This window comes from Acomys russatus, chromosome 15, assembly GCF_903995435.1.
Source record: "Acomys russatus chromosome 15, mAcoRus1.1, whole genome shotgun sequence".
NCBI lineage: Eukaryota > Metazoa > Chordata > Mammalia > Rodentia > Muridae > Acomys > Acomys russatus.
In genome coordinates, this window is record NC_067151.1 from 63,071,070 (window position 1) to 63,088,976 (window position 17,907).

Consider the following 17,907-nt stretch of genomic DNA (forward strand, 5'->3'; position numbering starts at 1 on the left):
ATGGTGCCCTGGGGGGAGCCAGAGCTCCTGGTGTGGCGCCCAGAAGCGGTAGCTTCGGAGCCCTCGGTGCCGGCGGTGTTGGAGGTGAAGCTGGGGGCCCTGGTGCTGCTGCTCCTGCTGACGCTGCTCTGCAGCCTGGTGCCTATCTGTGTGCTGCGAAGGCCAGGCACTAACCACGAAGCCTCGGGTGAGTCTCTGCTGCTCTTGGTGGCTGGGAGACTTGACTAAGGAAGGGCAAGGCAGGAGCGGCCAATGCTTCCCGCCCGGAGTAGTGGGACTTTGCAGGGATCTCATTTGCTTATAACCCCCTTTGTGCTCCACTCTTGCTCAGCCTCCAGCCAGAAAGCCCTGAGCCTAGTAAGCTGCTTTGCGGGAGGAGTCTTTTTGGCGACTTGTCTTCTGGACCTGCTGCCTGACTACCTGGCTGCCATAGATGAGGCCTTGGAGGCCTTGCATGTGACGGTGAGCACTGACCTCAACATGTGACCCAGAGGAAAGTGCTGGAATATCTAATGGCAAACACGTGTTGGTTGTAGCGGTGGCACAAACACGGTTATAGCGGTGGCACACATCTTCAATCCCAGGATCTCTGTGGGTTGGAAGACAGCCTGGGCTACAGAGTGAGTTCAAGGATAGCTAAGGGCTACGTAATGAAACCCTGTCTTGAAAAACCCCCCAACAGCCGGGCGTGGTGGTGGCACACGCCTTTAATCCCAGCACTCGGGAGGCAGAGGCAGGCGGATCGCTGTGAGTTCGAGGCCAGCCTGGTCTACAAAGGGAGACCACGACAGCCAAATGCTACACAGAGAAACCCTGTCTCAAAACCCCCCTCCAAAAAGAACCCCCCCAACAAAATGCTCTTTCAGGATCACCCCATGATTGTGGAATGTCTTAGTATGTGAGCCTGTGCGTTGTAGAACCCGACAGCAGGGCATGTTTGTGTGCATTTCCCCCGATACTGGACCCTGTGTGTCCTCAGTGCTCGCTGAGGTAGTGGGACAGACCTTATCAGGTGTGTGTGCTACTCTGGGTTTTGCAGTTGCAGTTACCAGGAAGTTAACACTGCCCCAAGAATCACATTTCATCTTTCATCCCTTCTTCCTCCTCTCTCTCCCTTTTCACTTTCACCTTTTCCTTCTTTCCTTTTTTGAGACAGGTTCTCACTGTGTAGCCCTGGCCAGGCCTGGTGCTTGTTACACGTAGACCTGCCTCAAATTTGCAGCGCTCTTCTTGCCTCCTGCCTCTCAGATGCTACCTCACTTAGCATTCTATTTCTTTCCTTCATGTTTTATTTTTATTTGCATATCTTATACATAGCAGTGGGTTTTTTTGTTTGTTTGTTTGGTTTTTGGTTTTTTGAGACAGGGTCTCTGTGTAGCCTTGGCTGTCCTGGACTCACTTTGTAGATCAGGCTGGCCTCAAACTCACAGCGATCCACCAGCCTCTGCCTCCCGAGTGCTGGGATTAAAGGCGTGTGCCACCACGCCCGGCCCCATAGCAGTAGTTTTATGATTACATTTTCATGCATCAAGTGTCTTGACTATATTCACTCCTGTTAAGGCTTGTCTCCTCCCGCTGATCATCCTCTCTTACTTTCATGTTATGCATGTGTGCATGTACATGCGCGCAAGTGTGAGAGAGACCTTTACTCCATGAGTTCAGTCAGGGTCACTAACATGACAGCTATGTAATCCGGACTGCTCCCAAGTTCTTGGTCCTCCTGTGTCCGCTTCCTGGATTACAGGTTTTCACCTGTGTGTCAGTCTTATCATCCGTTAAGGGGCTAGAGACAGGTCACTGTAGACCTAGGAGGGTAGGAAGCAGTTTCCAGGGGCCTGGTGCCGTCAAGTCAGTAGGATGCAGGGAGTGGTGCAGTCCCAGTGCTGGTGAGGCTGAGGCAGGATGATCACAAGGAGTTTGAGGCCAGCTTGGACCACATAGTATTTTTCAGGTCAGTCTGGGCTTTGGAGTAAGACCTGTCTCAACCCCCTGCCTGCCTTCCAGACAAAAAGATCCCAAAAAACACAGTATAAGAAAACCTGAGACAGCGGGGTTCAGCAAAGTCCATCTCAAGCGTTTCTCACCCCCGCTTCTTGCCACCTGACTGAGGGAGTGTGGTAATGGGTGCTGACCCTCTGTGTACCTGTGACTGAGAGACCTGTCTGTGTCTCCATGTGACTGTGAATATCCCTGTGGCATGTAGCTTTCCATGTGAACAGGGAATGGCTTTGTTTGGTTTTTCAAGACAGGGTTTCTCTGTGTAGCCTTGGCTGTCCTAGACTCACTTTGTAGACCAGGCTGGCCTCGAACTCACAGAGATCAGCCTGCCTCTGCCTCCCGAGTGCTGGGATTAAAAGTGTGCCACCAGGCCCAACAGGGAACAGCTTTGTATGTGGGAAGGTTGGCCCAGATGTGATTCTTTGGTTGTATGCTTACATGTAACACTGCATGTACGCTCGTGACTCTCAACCAGGGAGTGTGTTTCGCCCCTTAGGAACCACTGACTTGGTAGTGTGTGGCGACATGTTTGGTCTCACAGCTTGGTGGTGGCGGTGGTGATACTGTGCTTGCTAGTGACACCTGGTGGGTGGGAGTCAGGGACTGCTTACAGTGTGTATGATAGTGAGACAGAGTTATGTATCCCAAAATCTTGCTAGTGCCAAAACTGGTCTGCATGTGACACTGCTGTGATACCATGTCTGTTCCGCTATGTGTTGCTCTGTGTCTGTGCCACCAACAGGGGATGACCAACAGGCATGTGTGAGACTTCAGATGTGTATAATTGGGCCTCTGCCAGGCTTTGCATCCGGTTCCTTCCCGTTCTGGTTGTTTCCTGAACTCCTGTTGTCTCCCCCTGTTCGCAGCTTCAGTTCCCCCTGGAGGAGTTCATCCTGGCCATGGGTTTCTTCCTGGTGTTGGTGATGGAGCAGATCACACTGGCGTACAAGGAGCAGTCCAGCCCACCACATCCGGAAGAGACGAGGGCTCTGCTGGGAACAGTGAACGGGGGGCCTCAACGTTGGCGTGATGGGCCAGAGGTCCCCCAGGCCAGCGGAACTCCGGCTGCTCCCTCGGCGCTGCGTGCCTGTGTGCTGGTGTTCTCCTTAGCCTTGCACTCGGTGTTCGAGGGCCTGGCTGTAGGGTTTGCAGCGGGACAGGGCTCGGGCAATGGAGCTGTGCCTGGCTTTGCTGCTGCACAAGGGTATCCTGGCAGTCAGCCTGTCCCTGCGGCTGCTACAGAGCCACCTACGGGTGCAGGTGGTGGCCGGCTGCGGGATCCTCTTCTCTTGTATGACACCTCTGGGCATCGGGCTGGGTGCCGCTCTGGCAGAGTCTGCTGGGCCTCTGCACCAGCTGGCCCAGTCTGTGCTGGAGGGAATGGCAGCTGGCACCTTCCTCTATATCACCTTCCTGGAAATCCTACCCCAGGAGCTAGCCACCTCTGAGCAGAGGATCCTCAAGGTCATTCTGCTCCTAGCAGGCTTTGCCCTGCTCACTGGCCTGCTCTTTGTCCAGATCTGAGGTGCTTCCAGACAAAAGGCAAGGGGGTGCTGGGTGTCAGGTGCCCCTGTCCTCCCTGCCCTCTGCTTGGGACAAATAGGAAGAAATGGAGAAAGGAAGTAGTGAGAACCAGAAAGTTCTCTGGGACATAGGGAAGTAGGCAGAGAAGAGGCTAGCCCAGGCCCAGAGAACAGGAGATAGCCAAGTCACTTGGGACATTAAGAAGGAGACAGTTGAGCCGGGTATGGTGGCGCATGCCTATAATCCTAGTACTCGGGAGGCAGAGGCAGTGGCAGGCAGATATCTGAGTTCAAGGCCAGCCTGGTCTGCAAAGTAGTTCCAGGACAACCAAGGCTACACAGAGAAACCCTGTCTTAAGAAACAGAGATCAGAAAAAAAAAAAAAAAAAAAAAAAAGAAACAGAGATCAGGCATTACATCTAGAGAAAGCTGACATCCGGCCGCTTCGGGATAAAGATACAGAGAGGATGTAAGTCCAAGTCAGCAGCCTGTTCTATCTCATTTCTCCTCTCAGCTAATTGAAGTTGTTCCTCCTACTTTCTTTTCTTTTTTGAGACAGGGTTTCTCTTATAGTCCTGGCTTTCCTGGACTCGCTTTGTAGACCAGGCTGGCCTCGAACTCACGCAGAACTGCCTGCCTCTGCCTCCCGCGTGCTGGGATTGTCCTACTTTCTTGCATCCTACTTGTCTTTCTCCTACCAAGGGACCAGGACCAAGTGGCCTCTCTTCACCAGTTTTCATAATTTATCTGGCCTCTCCTGGCCTCTCTCTCTTTTATTTTGTTTTTTTTTTTTGTTTTGTTTTGTTTTGTTTTGTTTTGTTTTGTTTCTCTGTGTAGTCTTGGCTGTCCTGGAACTCCGTAAACTAAGCTGGCCCTTGAATTTAAAGAGATCTGCCTGCCTCTGCTTCCTGACTGCTGGGATTAAACACACGCACTGCTACAACCAGCTGTTCACTCTTCTCTGTGTAGTCCTGCCTCTTCTGGAACTTGTTCTGTAGACCAGGCTGTCCTTGAACTCAGATCTGCCTGCCTCTGCTTCCTGAGTGCTGGGCTGAAATGGGTGCTGTGCCATCACTGCCTAGCTCCCTCCTCTATTTTTAAAGTGCCAAACACCCACTCGCCTCCTTTAGGTTTGGTTGTTTTTGTTTTGATTTGAGACAAGGTTTCTCTGTGTAGCTCTGATTGTCCAGAGATCTGGCTGCCTCTGTCTCCTAAGCAGTGAGATTAAAGGTGTGTGACACCACCCATGGCTGACCTGCCTCTCTTCTGAAAGCACAGTAATGGGGTGGGTACTGGGACCTGCCCAGCGTCTCAGTGGAGGAGACCTACTTGTTCCTTATTTGAGCTCCACAATTTGCAGTGGGAAAAATGTTTGTTGAGCTGTCTGGAGTGAGCAAAACGTAGGTACTGACACCGACCATTCAGAAGGTGGACATGGTGCGCATTCCTAGATGATAAATGTTGATCTGCCAACACTTTTTATATATGAGGATGTAGGGGGAGACAGACTCCTCCCCATGATTATTTTTGGGGAGGGAGGACTGTGTATACTTAGGGCTGTACTCTGTAGAATCTATTTTACTAACTGACCTGGTTTGGGACATGTTACCCAAATAAAAGATGTTTCTATACACCTCTACGATGTCTGATTCATTTTGCCTGGGGCGGAAGGGAGGGGGCTACGGGGGGGTGGGGGGATGCATGTAGTGGCCAGTCTGAGAGGACCTGAATCCCTATTCCCTATATGGGGGTGTGTGTGTAGCGGGGTGGGAGGTGGTGTATGTGTGTGTTGAATCCCAGATTCGTACACCTGTCTTTACTCGCCCCCTTTTGTCCTATTTCCTGAAGACGACCAACTTTTCCTTTTGTCTCTTTCTTCTTCCCTTTCTGTCTCCACCCCTTCCCTTTTCTGTCGTTTTCTCTGTCTTCCTTGCGAATCCCTCACCCCTTTCCGTTCGTAGGCTCGAGACTGTTGTAGAACTACCTTTCCCGGCTTGCCGTGGGACGGGAGTAGGTAAGGGGTGGTGCGAATGCTGGCCTCCGGGGGTTGGGGGGGGGAAATCGACAGGACTGCTGGGAAGTGGAGTCCGCTTCCTGCCCTCGCTGTGCGGCTGCGGGCGTAGAGGAGGCCCGTAAACAAACTACAAGTCCCGGCAGGCGGTGCGTTGCAGGCCGAAGCTAGGGCCGAGCCGCCGGGCTCGCGGAGGCGGCGGCGGCGGCGGCGGCGGTGGCTGCTAAGGCTGGAGGAGCCGGACCGGGCCCGCGGCGGAGGCCGTGGCTGGAACTGGGAAGGTGGAGGGGAGGGACACGGGGGTAAGATGGCGACGTCAGGGGCGAACGGGCCGGGCTCTTCCACAACCTCAGCGTCCAATCCACGCAAGTTTAGTGAGAAGATCGCGCTGCAGAAGCAGCGTCAGGCCGAGGAGACGGCGGCCTTCGAGGAGGTGATGATGGACATCGGCTCCACACGGGTAAGGGGCCGTGCCGGGTGCCCTAGCATTGAGGAGCGGTCGCGGAGTGGAGAGGCGGGGCGGGGGCGGGAGCCACAGGGCAGGAGGCGGAACGCGGCTCGGGCAGCGGGCGCCGCCGTCTGGGTGGCACTGGTTGAAGGCCGGAGGGTCAGACGAATTGTGCCGGGCAAACGGAGAACACCGGAGAGGTTGGGGTAGAATAGGAAAGACTGGGTTCCAGTTATTTATGTGTGAGGCAGGAGTCGCGGGAGAGGGAGATGGGCCACCGAAGTCCATCGCCCGGGGAATGGTCCTTGTCCATCTCTGGCTGAGTCCTTTCAGGGACTCAACTGAAGCATCCTCAATCTTGGATTGTGAGTTGGGAGCATAGTCTGCTTGTCCCTAATTTGACCCTCTCTGAGCTTGTGATCGCCAGCCTAGTGCCTGTGCTCTATTGGGACACTAACGGCGACTAGGTTTCCAAGAGGAAAGGGCCCCACGAGTGGTTTGATCGAGCTGTGGGTATATTGGGACAGGAAGTCCCCTCCTGTGTCCCGTCCCTTTGCTTCCTTTTTCAAATATTTTGTGTGGTTTCCTGACTTGAGTCAAGGTGAGGACCATTGCTCACAGAATAGTTCTTGGTGTTTGGCTTTGGCCTCCTGGGAGGAAAGGTAGAGCTTTGAATCGCCAAACTGGGTAAAGGATCACTTATCCTTTCACCGATGATGTGCTGAACTTTCTAGGAGGTGGTGCTACCTATGGGTCAGTTTCTTCTGGAGGGCTTTCTAGAGTCCTCTGTGTGTGGGAAATAGTCAGGGAAACAGGAAGTTCCACGAAGAATTTTCAGGCCTCTGCCAAGTCAGTTTTGGAAGCACCCCCCCCCCCCCGCACCCCTTGGTTTCTTGTTTCCCAGGCAGGGCTGGATGTGAGAGGGTTGGGGTGAAGGGACAAGAGTTTGCAGGTAAGCAGCCCCAATTCAGAAACATGGTTATTTTTAAAACAGCAGGTGAGGATATTGCTGTGATCTCTCTTGGTGAAGGGCTGGAAGCAGTCTAAAGGGAGATGGTGAAACATCAATTCTGTATTTCAAGGCTCTTTGGTTCTATGTATGACTAACTGATTGTATTTTTGTGTGTATCTCCCTTGACTCTTTGAGTAGCGTGCGCACGCGTGCGTGCACGCCCTCTGATTTTCTATAGACCACATGTTCTAGTTTGAGGGATTTCAAAAAAGATAAGTGGGGAGGCAAACCTGGTGTGTGTGTGTGTGTGTGAGAGAGAGAGAGAGAGAGAGAGAGAGAGAGAGAGAAAGAGAAAGAGAGAGAGAGAGAGCGCACACTTGTATAACCTATTCTACCCGCCATGAGGATTATGAGCTGTTGACTGCTCCCTTTAAGAGCTTTTGGTCATGGTGGGAGTCAGAAACAAAAAGATGGGAGAGAGACTTATTTCCTCTGGACCAGAGCTTGTGTGGTGTGTGCAGACAAAAGTTGTGAGGAACGAAAGTCTGGGACTTCTATCTTTTTGGTGCTTTGGTTATCAAAAGGCCTTTCTACCTACTTTTCCTTTGCTGAATAACATCTCTGCTACACGGCAAAGTATAGTGTACGTACATGGTCAGAGCCTGGAGGAACAAGGCTCTTGAGCTTGGAGCGAAAGGCTTAGTTTGTTACCTGGCTACCTGGAAGGGTGTGCTGGAGGCAGATACAGCCATGGCGGCATATACCACTGAGGACTTGGAGGTTCCATCCACTAAGCCTATGGAATCACTGAGCTGATCTGGAACAGAAAACAAGTTCTGGTTAGTTCTGCGCTAATGTGTTTTTTTTTTTTTTTTTTTTTTTTTTTTTTTTTGGTTTTTCGAGACAGGGTTTCTCTGTGTAGCCTTGGCCATCCCGGACTCACTTTGTAGACCAGGCTGGCCTCGGACTCACAGTGATCCACCTGCCTCTGCCTCCCGAGTGCTGGGATTAAAGGCGTGCACCACCACGCCCGGCTACTAATGTGATTCTTGAAGCTTTCAGAATTTACCTTCCTTGATTACTCTCCTCTCCGTGCCCTTATCCCAGCTCTATTTATTTGGCAATGGGCAGTATCTGGGCCCTGGAAGTAGTCACTTATCTCTCACAGAGGGACATGAGATATTTAGAGAGACTAAAACTGTGGCCAACTGAGGGTTATTTTGTCTCACTTCCTTAGCAGACACCTCCACAAACTGGCAGGAGATGGCCCTGCCCAAGCTGGAATAGGCCACTGTGCCCTCTGCCTCCTTTGCCAGTTCAGGCATCTTAGCATCCAGGGGAAGAGTACTTGTTTTGGGTACCTCTCTGTTAGCAGAAGAGTCATCACTTTTTGGGTTTTATTGTCTGGGATGTGCAGACTCTGCGCAGACCTGTTCTACAGCTGGAAAAGAAGCAGATCCCAGAAACGCACACTCTTCCAAGTGTGAGGGAAGGAAACTGGCCATAGTGGGTCTTTGGCACCAGCTCCTGCCTTCCTCTCATCTTCTAATTAGTCTTGGACCCATCTGGAAATGACGGCAGAGGCCGCTGTCCTGTGACTTGCCTCACTGGGGATACCAGGAGACAGGCAGGCCATGCACAGCATCAGGCCCTGCCTAGCAGGGTTTTCCAGGCAATAGGGCGCTCGTTGGTTAGGAAGCTGCAGAAGGCCTGGGGTGGGCTGTTTGTACCAGGTCTTGTTGGCCTTTCTCCATCTCTGCATTTGTACTGGCAGTAATATATTCTGGTGACAGAAATGACAAAGATGGCCAAAGGGAACAGTGCTCAGGACCTTCCCTGACATATGCGTTTGTCTCTTTTATCTCAGTTACAGGCCCAAAAACTGCGGCTGGCTTATACAAGGAGCTCCCATTATGGTGGTTCTCTGCCCAATGTTAACCAGATTGGCTGTGGCCTGGCTGAGTTCCAGGTGAGTGGACACCAGCCAAGGAGGAGAGTAGGCTCTCGGGCTGCTTCCCTGCTGATTCACCTGTCCTTTCTGGCAGAGCCCCCTCCATTCACCTTTGGATTCATCTCGAAGCACTCGGCACCATGGGTTGGTGGAACGGGTACAGCGAGACCCCCGCAGAATGGTGTCCCCACTCCGCCGGTACCCCCGCCACATATCCTTCCCCAGTGACTTAAGGGCAAAGGAGCGCTGGGAAGGGGCGCTCTGGAGACTCACGGTGGGAGGAGCGTTCAACGTCATGCGCTTGGTTTCCTCCTTCTCCAGTTCTTCGCCCAGTCTTCTTGAAGAGTGAGCACAACCTGTGTGTCAGCACAAGTTGTTGTGATAAACGCTTGGTGTTCCTTACTTAGTGTTGGTCCTGGCTGGCCTGACTCTGTCGCTTTACTGTAAAGCAGGGCTCCCTGTCACCCAGGACGGAGATTCTGCCCCTTCTCCCACCCTCTTGTGAACTTCATTCCTGGAGACCTAGTCTACCATATTCGTCCCCCTGGCCCTACCCAGGGGTCTGCTTAGATTGTTCCAGCTCTGCTAAGCTTGGTCTCATCTCTTTATTTATTTTTATTACGTGTGTATTTATTATTTTTTGGCTACATAGAGGCTGCCTGTATAGCTCTGGTTGTCCTGGAGCTTGCTGTGTGGACCAGGCTGGCCTAGTAGATAGCCTCCTGCCTTTGCTTCCTCGGTGCTGAGATTACAGGCGAGTGCCAGTCCTGGTTTCTTTTTTGTTTGCTTGCTTGTGTTTGTTTTTGTTTTGAGATGGCTTCATTCTGTCGTTTGGGCTTTTCTGGAACTTGGTAGGAAAATCAGGTAGGGTTGGAACTTGTAGTGCTCTCCTTGGCACTGCCTCCTACGCACTGGGATGACAGGGTGGACTACCATGCCTATTTTTGTTCCAGTTTGTTGTTTATTTGCTTATTTTTGTCGTGCTAGTTCCTTAACAAGTTAGGCGGCCTTCTTTACTTCCTTCTTGTGTGTGCATGGGGTGCGTATGCGTGCGTGTGTTTTAGACAGCACCTCACTTCGGAGCTCTCACTGGCCTGGAGCTGAACACTTGCACGCCTCGGTATCCCACCTGTTGGGATTACTAGTCTCGCCATCTGCTCCCTCCCTTATTCTCTCATCTCCTCCATCTCTACTTTTCTCCTTAACTACGGCTATTTACATTGACAGTTCTCCCTATAGCCCTGCCTACTTATCTCCTCCCCCAGAGTCTGGCTGGCGAAGGTAAGTCCAGTGCAGGTAGACTTTTGCACCCACCCGGCCTATGACAGGGTCTAGAGGGGCTGAGGTGAGACGGGTACTGGGCTGAGGTTTCAACAGTCCCTCCTCTTGTTAGGGCCAAGCTGAGAGGGTGGGGCAGCTGGGTAGGTGGTCAGAGTCCAGGCTTGGCCATGTTGACACTTGTGGCCAAGCCTCCTAGTCCAGCCAGCAGAACCAATGGAACTGTAGCTAAGCTGGGGTGTGTGTAAGTGAGGGGGAGGGGAGACTGGCAGGGTGGCAGATGAAAATGGCTCCTTTCTCATCATAGTGGATGCCAGGTGTAATGCTGTAACACTGTTAGATCTTTGAACCCCTCCTTTGTCTCAACTCCAATATTTGTATCCAGCAAAGTTGCTAGGCCTCAGCATTTCCTCTCAGCTTGTCTTGGCAGAGAGGAATTTTGTTTCCAGATCTCATGGGTTGAGCATGGGTCGGGGCACGCGCATTGCTGGCATCAGAAGAACCACAAAATAAAGGGGCATGATACTGGGGACCAGAGCCTTTCATGTCCACCCTGGCTGCGCACGGTTTCCCACCCTCGTGCCTTTCTTGTCTATTGCCAGCACTTTCTTCCTTCTCATGAGTTCTCTATCCTAGGATGATGCCCTGGGGCAACCTCCCAGCAGAGAAGGGGCAGTTGTTTCGGCTGCCATCTGCACTTAACAGGTGATGGTCCTTCACTTCCTTAGTCCACATCTCTTCCCTGGGCTTTCTGTGGGCCCTACTCTACTTCACCCCATTTTCTAGCCCAGACCTCCACTGGTGCCCTAATGGGTCAGAGTGTGGGCACACTGGGCAGCAGTTTGGTGCCTACAAGACTGCTGCTATGACTGCTACTCTTCTCTGCTCCCCTAACAGGACGAGCTCTGACTCTGCTCTTCACACAAGTGTGATGAACCCCAACCCCCAAGACACTTACCCTGGCCCCACACCTCCCAGTGTCCTGCCCAGCCGCCGAGGAGGTAGGTGGCCCCAGGGAGCAGCCGTGGAGCTTTTTACTGCTGCAGGCAAATAAGTATGCACTGCAGCCAACTGTTTGCATCCCATGCAGGTTTTCTGGATGGCGAGATGGACGCTAAAGGTATGTGTTCTTTACCAGTTGTGGGTAATGAATGCCAGATGCCGGGGACTTTGTGTGGGGTCAAGGGACAGGATTCCCTCTTGCCTGCTTCTGCTTCTTGTCCTGCCTTAACTGGCTCCTCCTCCAGCCTTCCCATCACCAGTCGTTCTCTTTCAAGTCCCTGCTATTGAGGAGAACTTGGTAGATGACAAGCATTTGCTGAAACCTTGGGATGCTAAGAAGGTAGGTCAGGGCCCCTGGGTGTCCTCCCCTGGGTGTCCTCCCCTGGGTGTCCTCCCCTGGGTGTCCTCCCCTGGGTGTCTTCCCATGGGTGTCCTCCCCTGGGTGTCCTCCCCTGGGTGTCCTCCCCTGGGCGTCCTCCCCTGGGTGTCCTCCCCTGGGTGTCCTCCCCTGGGCGTCCTCCCCTGGGTGTCTTCCCCTGGGCGTCCTCCCCTGGGTGTCTTCCCCTGGGCGTCCTCCCCTGGGCCTCTGCTCTCCTCCCCTGGGACAGCCTTTCTGGGGTCCCACTGAGGTCTGTCCTCATTTCTAACCTTCTCCCTCTCTTCTCAGCTGTCTTCATCTTCCTCTCGGCCTCGATCCTGTGAAGTCCCTGGAATCAAGTAAGTACCACTAGATAGCTGGAGTGACATCAGGGGGAGGAGGAGATGTGGAAGACTGACTTCTGCTTTTCTCCAACGACTTTCTCCTTACATGTCTTTCTTGGTCTGTTCTCCCTAGTATTTTTCCATCTCCTGACCAGCCTGCCAATGTGCCTGTCCTCCCGCCTGCCATGAACACGGGGGGCTCCCTCCCTGACCTCACCAACTTGCACTTTCCCCCTCCGTTGCCCACTCCCCTGGACCCTGAGGAGACAGTCTACCCCAGCCTGAGTGGGGGCAACAGCACCTCCAATTTGACCCACACGATGACCCATTTGGGCATCAGTGGAGGTCTGGGCTTGGGCCCCAGCTATGATGCTCCAGGTGAGTAGCTGCCTTGGCCTGGTCACGTGACTGCCAGGTGCTGCCTGGCTAGCAGGGTTAAGGAGAAAGACGCTTGATCTGAGATCCTGTAGCTGCCCACCAACCTGATACCTCACATCCCATCATTGTTAATTCTCACCCATCAGGAGTGGGTAGGTATGGCTTTTCCTAGAAAAAAAGATGGAGAATGACTCCCAAACGGATGGTGCTGATCTCAACATCAGGGATAGAGTAGGGAGGACCTTGTGCTGCCCACTGCTCCCCATCCTGGGTGGAAAGGGCCCGGTTCCCATCGGTAATGTTTGCCATCTCTGGTTTTTTGTCTGTGTCTGCAGGACTTCACTCACCTCTTAGCCACCCATCCCTGCAGTCCTCCCTCAGCAATCCCAACCTCCAGGCTTCCCTAAGCAGTCCTCAACCCCAGCTCCAGGGCTCCCACAGTCACCCGTCACTGCCTGCCTCCTCCTTGGCCCACCATGCACTGCCCACCACCTCCCTGGGCCACCCGTCACTTAGTGCCCCTGCCCTTTCCTCCTCCTCTTCCTCTTCGTCCACTTCATCTCCTGTCCTGAGTGCCCCCCCTTACCCAGCTTCTACTCCTGGGGCTTCTCCCCGCCATCGCCGTGTGCCCCTCAGCCCCCTGAGCTTGCCCGCGGGCCCAGCCGACGCCAGAAGGTCCCAACAGCAGCTGCCCAAACAGTTTTCGCCAACAATGTCACCCACCTTGTCTTCCATCACTCAGGTATGCGTGGCCACTTCCCTGCATATGTCCCCTTTTCCTTTCTGTGCCGTGCCCCTTGTCCCATCCGTCCCCTTCCATTTCTCTGTCCTATCCTGACCCATCTTTTATCTTGTCCCCTCTTTGTTTACGAGTACAAACTCTGGCGTTAAGTCTTTTGGTTAGACATCATAGCTCTGCCTCTTGCTTCATGCCTCCATTCACGAGGTACTGAACGTTTCTGAGCCTTAGCAGTCTCACTGAGGAAACGAGAATGTTTTTTGAGCGTCAGCTATAGTAACACACACGAAGTATTTAGCATCGTGCCTAGCACAGGCACCAGTGTAACTTAACCGTTGCCTTCCTCCTTTCTTTGCTCTTATCCTTCTTGCCAGTTCCCGTCCCGTCACTTCTGCCCTGCCCCACCCCCCTCACATCCCTCTTTGTCTACTAGAATTCATAGAGCCCAAGAATCTCAGACCACAGGTACCCAGTCCTTTCACTCTGTACAGATGAAAACCCTGGTGCCTGGAGTGAACGTAAGCGAGGAAGAGGTGATTGAGACAGTGTCTCTCGGAGCTCATCTGGCCTTGAACTCACTGACACCTGACCCTTTCTGCCTCTGCCTCCTCAGAGCCTGGATTGCAGGCGTAAACTGCCATGCCCAGCTTTCTTCTCTTTTCTTTTTAGACTTGTCTCTGTGCTAAAGTTCTCAGTTCTTCTCTCCCGCTCCATCTTTAAAAAAAAATCTTTCTCCCACTTTTCCTTCATGCTGTTCCTTCCCTTCTCTCTGCCCTCCTCTTTTCTACCCATTACTGTTTCCTGGGTGTGTGTTCTGTGTTCCATCTGTACCCCCTCCTCAGGCAAGACTGTCCATGCCAGTGAAGGCAGTCCACCCCGCATCCGCTCTGCATCTTCAAGGCTTCAGAGCAGCTCGTCCACACTGTGGCTTTAACAGTCACTTGTGAGCTGTCAGAAGTCCCCAGTTACTGATAGTCAAGTACCAAGGCTTAGGAATGATTGCTTGTGGAATGGATTTAAGAGTTAACCTGTTGGCCGTGTGGCGGCGGTGTGCCTTTAATTCCAGCGCTCCAGCACTCAGGGAGGCAGAGGCGGGGGTTTCTGTGAGTTGGAGGCCGCCTGGTCTGCAAACAAAACAGTTAACTTCTTAGCCTCTTTTAACACCCCCATTTTGATAGGTATTTTGTGTAATTTATACCAACCCCTGAGGTGTGCATGGGAGCATAGGGTGTTGGGTTTTGGGAGAGTGGGGAGACAGTTCTCACTTTTAGCCAGGCAGACTCAGACTCAGCGTCTTCCTGTCTTTCCTGAGTGCTGAGGTTACAGACGTTGCCCTACTCCAGCTGGCTTGGAGCATTGTCGTGTGTGTATTGAGGATAGGTGCAACCTAGAGGGCGGGGACTCCTTAAGTGTTCTCTTGGAGACCACACTGAAGAATATATTCCTCCTTTTCAGGGCGTCCCCTTGGATACCAGTAAACTGTCTCCTGACCAGCGATTGCCCCCATACCCGTATAGCCCCCCAAGTCTAGTTATACCCACCCATCCACCCACCCCAAAGTCTGTACAGCAGTTGCCCTCTCAGGCGTGCTTAGTGCAGCCCTCAGGTGGACAGCCCCCAGGCAGGCAGCCACATTATGGGGCACTGTACCCGCCTGGGTCCAGTGGGCATGGGCAACAGCCTTACCACCGGCCAATAAGTGACTTCAGCTTGGGGAATGTGAGTACACAGACTCATAGCTCTGAAAGGGGAGGGGTTGACGGTGGGTCAGGTACCTGAGTGGTCTCTGGTACACTGAATTGGGAGGTATGGGGTGGGACCTCCTTTTCCCCCAGGTAACATAGCACTGCCAGCTTGGGGCTCCTGTCTTCCTGTGTTTGACCCCCACTCCTGCCCCTCTGTTTCTGCTCAGCTTGCTCTTTGATGACTCCTGCCTTGACCCGTTCTCTTCCTGGCATGCACATGCTCTGGCCCAGCAGGTACGGTGCCCACACTTACTTCGGGCCCCGTGCTCGCTTCTGTTGCTCTGCTTGCTGTCACCTCCCTCTGTCTTTGCCTCTCTTCCTGGGGTGGATGGGGCTTGCTAGGCAAAGAGGAGACATCAGCAGAGCTAGGCAGGGTACCCTGTCCTTAAGCCCACTCCCCTAAGGCCTGTCTGTGTGTCCCTAGCTGGAGCAGTTCACCATGGAGAGCCCATCAACCAGCCTGGGGCTGGATCCCCCCACCTTCTCTGAAGGGCCTGGATTTTTAGGGGGTGAGGGATCAGTGAGCGATCCCCAGGACCCTCATGTCCTCAACCACCAGAACTTGACCCACTGTTCCCGCCATGGCTCAGGACCTAATATCATACTCACAGGTGAGGGGACACAGGTGGTGGTAGGGCCTGGAAGGAAGAAGTGACTGCTTCACTGGGTAACAGGAGGTTGAGGGGTTTGCAGGATTGTGGCGTGAGATCCTTTCCCGCCTCTTCTACACACAGGAGACTCCTCCCCGGGTTTCTCTAAGGAGATTGCAGCAGCCCTGGCTGGCGTACCTGGCTTCGAGGTGTCAGCATCTGGGTTGGAGCTGGGACTGGGGCTGGAAGATGAGCTGCGCATGGAGCCCCTGGGCCTGGAAGGACTGACCATGCTGAGTGACCCCTGTGCCCTGCTGCCCGACCCCGCTGTGGAGGATTCATTCCGTAGTGACCGACTACAGTGAGGGGACCTGACTGCCATTCTTCTTCATGGCCCTGCCCATCACTGTCCTTTTTGTCCCTTCCCCCTGGCCAACAGAGACTGCTCTCTGCACCCAGGTCCTTTTTCTAATATGAATGAAGGATCCTAAAAATAAGGAAAGGGAAGGGGCTTGGCCAGGTGGCCCCCGAATGCTGTGCACCTGGTGGGGATGGGGAAGCGCAGGGAGGGCCTAAAGCACTTGTAACTTTGAAACCGTCTGTCTGGAGGTCAGAGCCTGCTGGAAAGCAAGGCGCAGAGGGGAATCTTGGAGGTTGGGCTTGTCCAGATAAGGCTGGGCATTGCCAGCCCCTCCCTATCTCTCTTCCCCTTGCAATGGAGGAGAGCCAGAGTGGATATTATTTTTTATTAAATATATTATATGTTAATAAAAAAATCCTTTCAAACCTTTTGTGTGCTTGACTGGGGCCCTAAGAAGGTTTGGAGCCATAGGTCCTTTTATGTTGTGTATTGTTTTTTGAAGCAAGATTTCTCTTACATACTCCAGGCAATCTGGAAGTCATGCGTGGCTCTCTCACCTCAGTTCCTCGCTAGGATTAGAGGTGTTTTTGTCCTTCAGCACTGTTGTGCTTTGTGCAGGGCCTCGAGCCTCAAATTGGTGCCCCAAGTTGCACATGTCCCAGAGCCAATAGAGACTTCACGGATGGCAGCAGGAAGTCACCTTATGTGCCCTCATGTTTATCTAAGACCCTGACTGGCGGGACAAGTTGCTCTTCCTCAACCTGAGGCCTGGGACAAGGAGATGGCTGGTGGCCCAGGACACAGGTGCTTCTGTTAGGGTAACCCCACCTCTTCTGGGAGCAGCTAGTGCCAGTATTGGGGCCCATTCAGTTGTGGAGGGCCTATGCCACTCCATGGTCCCAGGACACTCCCACTGGGTGTCAGTTCACCCACATCATTGCTCTCTGCGTCTATCGCAGTAGATCCTTGGGAGGCAACCATGTCCACATAGGTTCGCCAGCCTTCACCCAGCATGGTGAAGGGAGTACTGCACATCCGCTGCTCGGCTTTGGCCTCTCTTCCTCTTTTTCAATGCTCTTGTCATTTATCGAAAGAAGAACCGAGACTTTCTGGCTCTAGCCAGTGGGTTCTAAACCTGGAAGTGGGGAGTCACCTGGGTTTCCCAGGTCTAGATCTTCAGGGCCTTCACCGTGGCACAGTGGCCTCATCTCACTGTAGACCGGAGGGCAGGACAGGATCACCAGCTCTGACTTCGGGGCCACCTGGGGTCAGTGCCTTGCCGGCCCGCGGGGCGGTGTGAATCCGCTTGGTTGCAGGGGCCCTCCCAGCCACCAGGGGTCGCGCTGCAGGCGGTAGGGTGTTGGGCCGGCGCTAGCCAGGGTCACGGCCGCAGGCCCGGGTGTGTGGGTATTGGCGCGGGGGGGGGTGGAATAGCGGCGGCGCCCGCGGCTCCGGGGTGCGGGGGGGGCGCAGTGAGTAGAGAAAGCAGGGCGCACAGAAGAGCGCGGGGTCCCCAGCACCGCGGGAGCCGGGAGGACTGCGCCGCCGGAGCTAGCGGCACGGCAGCGGTCCCGCGTGGCGCAGCGCGCGGGGACGCTGGGACCGCCCAGATCTCCTTCCACGGTGCCCGGCGCCCTCGGCTGCCTCTTCTTCCTTCAGCCCCGGCGCGAGCAGCTCCCAAGTCAAGTGCGCCATGTCCGGGGCTGGATAGCAGCCCGGCCACCGGCCGGCCCGCCCGCCCGCCCTCAGAGCCACCCGCCAGCGGGCCGGCTGGGGAGTACCAGGGCAGGCAGGTAGGGGCCGGACCGGGCGGGGCGGCGGGCGGGGAAGGGCGGGCAGAGGGCGGGCGGCGCGAGGGACGGTCCCCAGCTGTTCTTCTGCGCTGCGCATCTGGTTCCGCTTCCTCCCTCCCAGGGAAGTGAAAGTGGAGCTAGCTAGCTCTGCCCGGCACCCTACAACCTCTAGCTCCCGCGGGCGCTCAAGCCAGAGCACCCCCTCCTGCCCGCTGGGGTCACGCGGCTGCTGGCGCTGCTGCCGTCACGTCCTCGGCAGTCTATGCGCGCGCTTCTCTCAGCCCTCCGGTCCCTTGCTCAGCCACCTCCCCCGCGGCGCGCCCTCTGCCCTAGCCCCGATTTCCTGTCATTAGGCATGTGGACTTTAGGACCCAAAGTGGCTCCAGTGCCTTTCTCCCCCACCCCCCCAAGGGAGAAGGGGCAACAGTCTATAGGA

General features: G+C 54.2%; 2 protein-coding genes across 4 annotated transcripts; both read left to right on the forward strand.

The window, feature by feature from the left end:
* Slc39a1 (solute carrier family 39 member 1) lies at nucleotides 1-3,829 on the forward strand. The gene is given in 4 exon segments (XM_051157586.1): nucleotides 1-187; nucleotides 332-462; nucleotides 2,865-3,140; nucleotides 3,142-3,829. Coding segments are annotated over 4 exon segments (975 nt in total). The 3' UTR covers nucleotides 3,523-3,829.
* Nucleotides 3,830-5,750: 1,921 nt separating this feature from the next.
* Nucleotides 5,751-15,723, forward strand: Crtc2 (CREB regulated transcription coactivator 2). 3 transcript variants are annotated; one of them, XR_007831938.1, is made up of 14 exons: nucleotides 5,751-5,992; nucleotides 8,800-8,901; nucleotides 8,978-9,092; nucleotides 10,101-10,164; nucleotides 10,798-10,866; nucleotides 11,059-11,162; nucleotides 11,252-11,281; nucleotides 11,439-11,503; nucleotides 11,831-11,880; nucleotides 11,999-12,243; nucleotides 12,579-12,985; nucleotides 14,438-14,701; nucleotides 14,895-14,961; nucleotides 15,152-15,296. XR_007831938.1 is itself a non-coding variant. In XM_051157587.1 (14 exons), the coding sequence occupies exons 1-14, from the start codon at nucleotides 5,840-5,842 to the stop codon at nucleotides 15,680-15,682; spliced, it is 2,076 nt and encodes a 691-aa protein (XP_051013544.1). In that variant the 5' UTR covers nucleotides 5,752-5,839; the 3' UTR covers nucleotides 15,683-15,723. The 3 variants fall into 3 exon arrangements, 2 of the variants coding, with proteins under 2 accessions (XP_051013546.1, XP_051013544.1); XM_051157587.1 differs by lacking the exon at nucleotides 14,895-14,961 and adding an exon at nucleotides 15,462-15,723 and having other exon boundaries at nucleotides 5,752-5,992; nucleotides 15,152-15,338; XM_051157589.1 differs by lacking the exons at nucleotides 14,438-14,701; nucleotides 14,895-14,961 and adding an exon at nucleotides 15,462-15,723 and having other exon boundaries at nucleotides 15,152-15,338.
* Nucleotides 15,724-17,907: the final 2,184 nt, after the last annotated feature.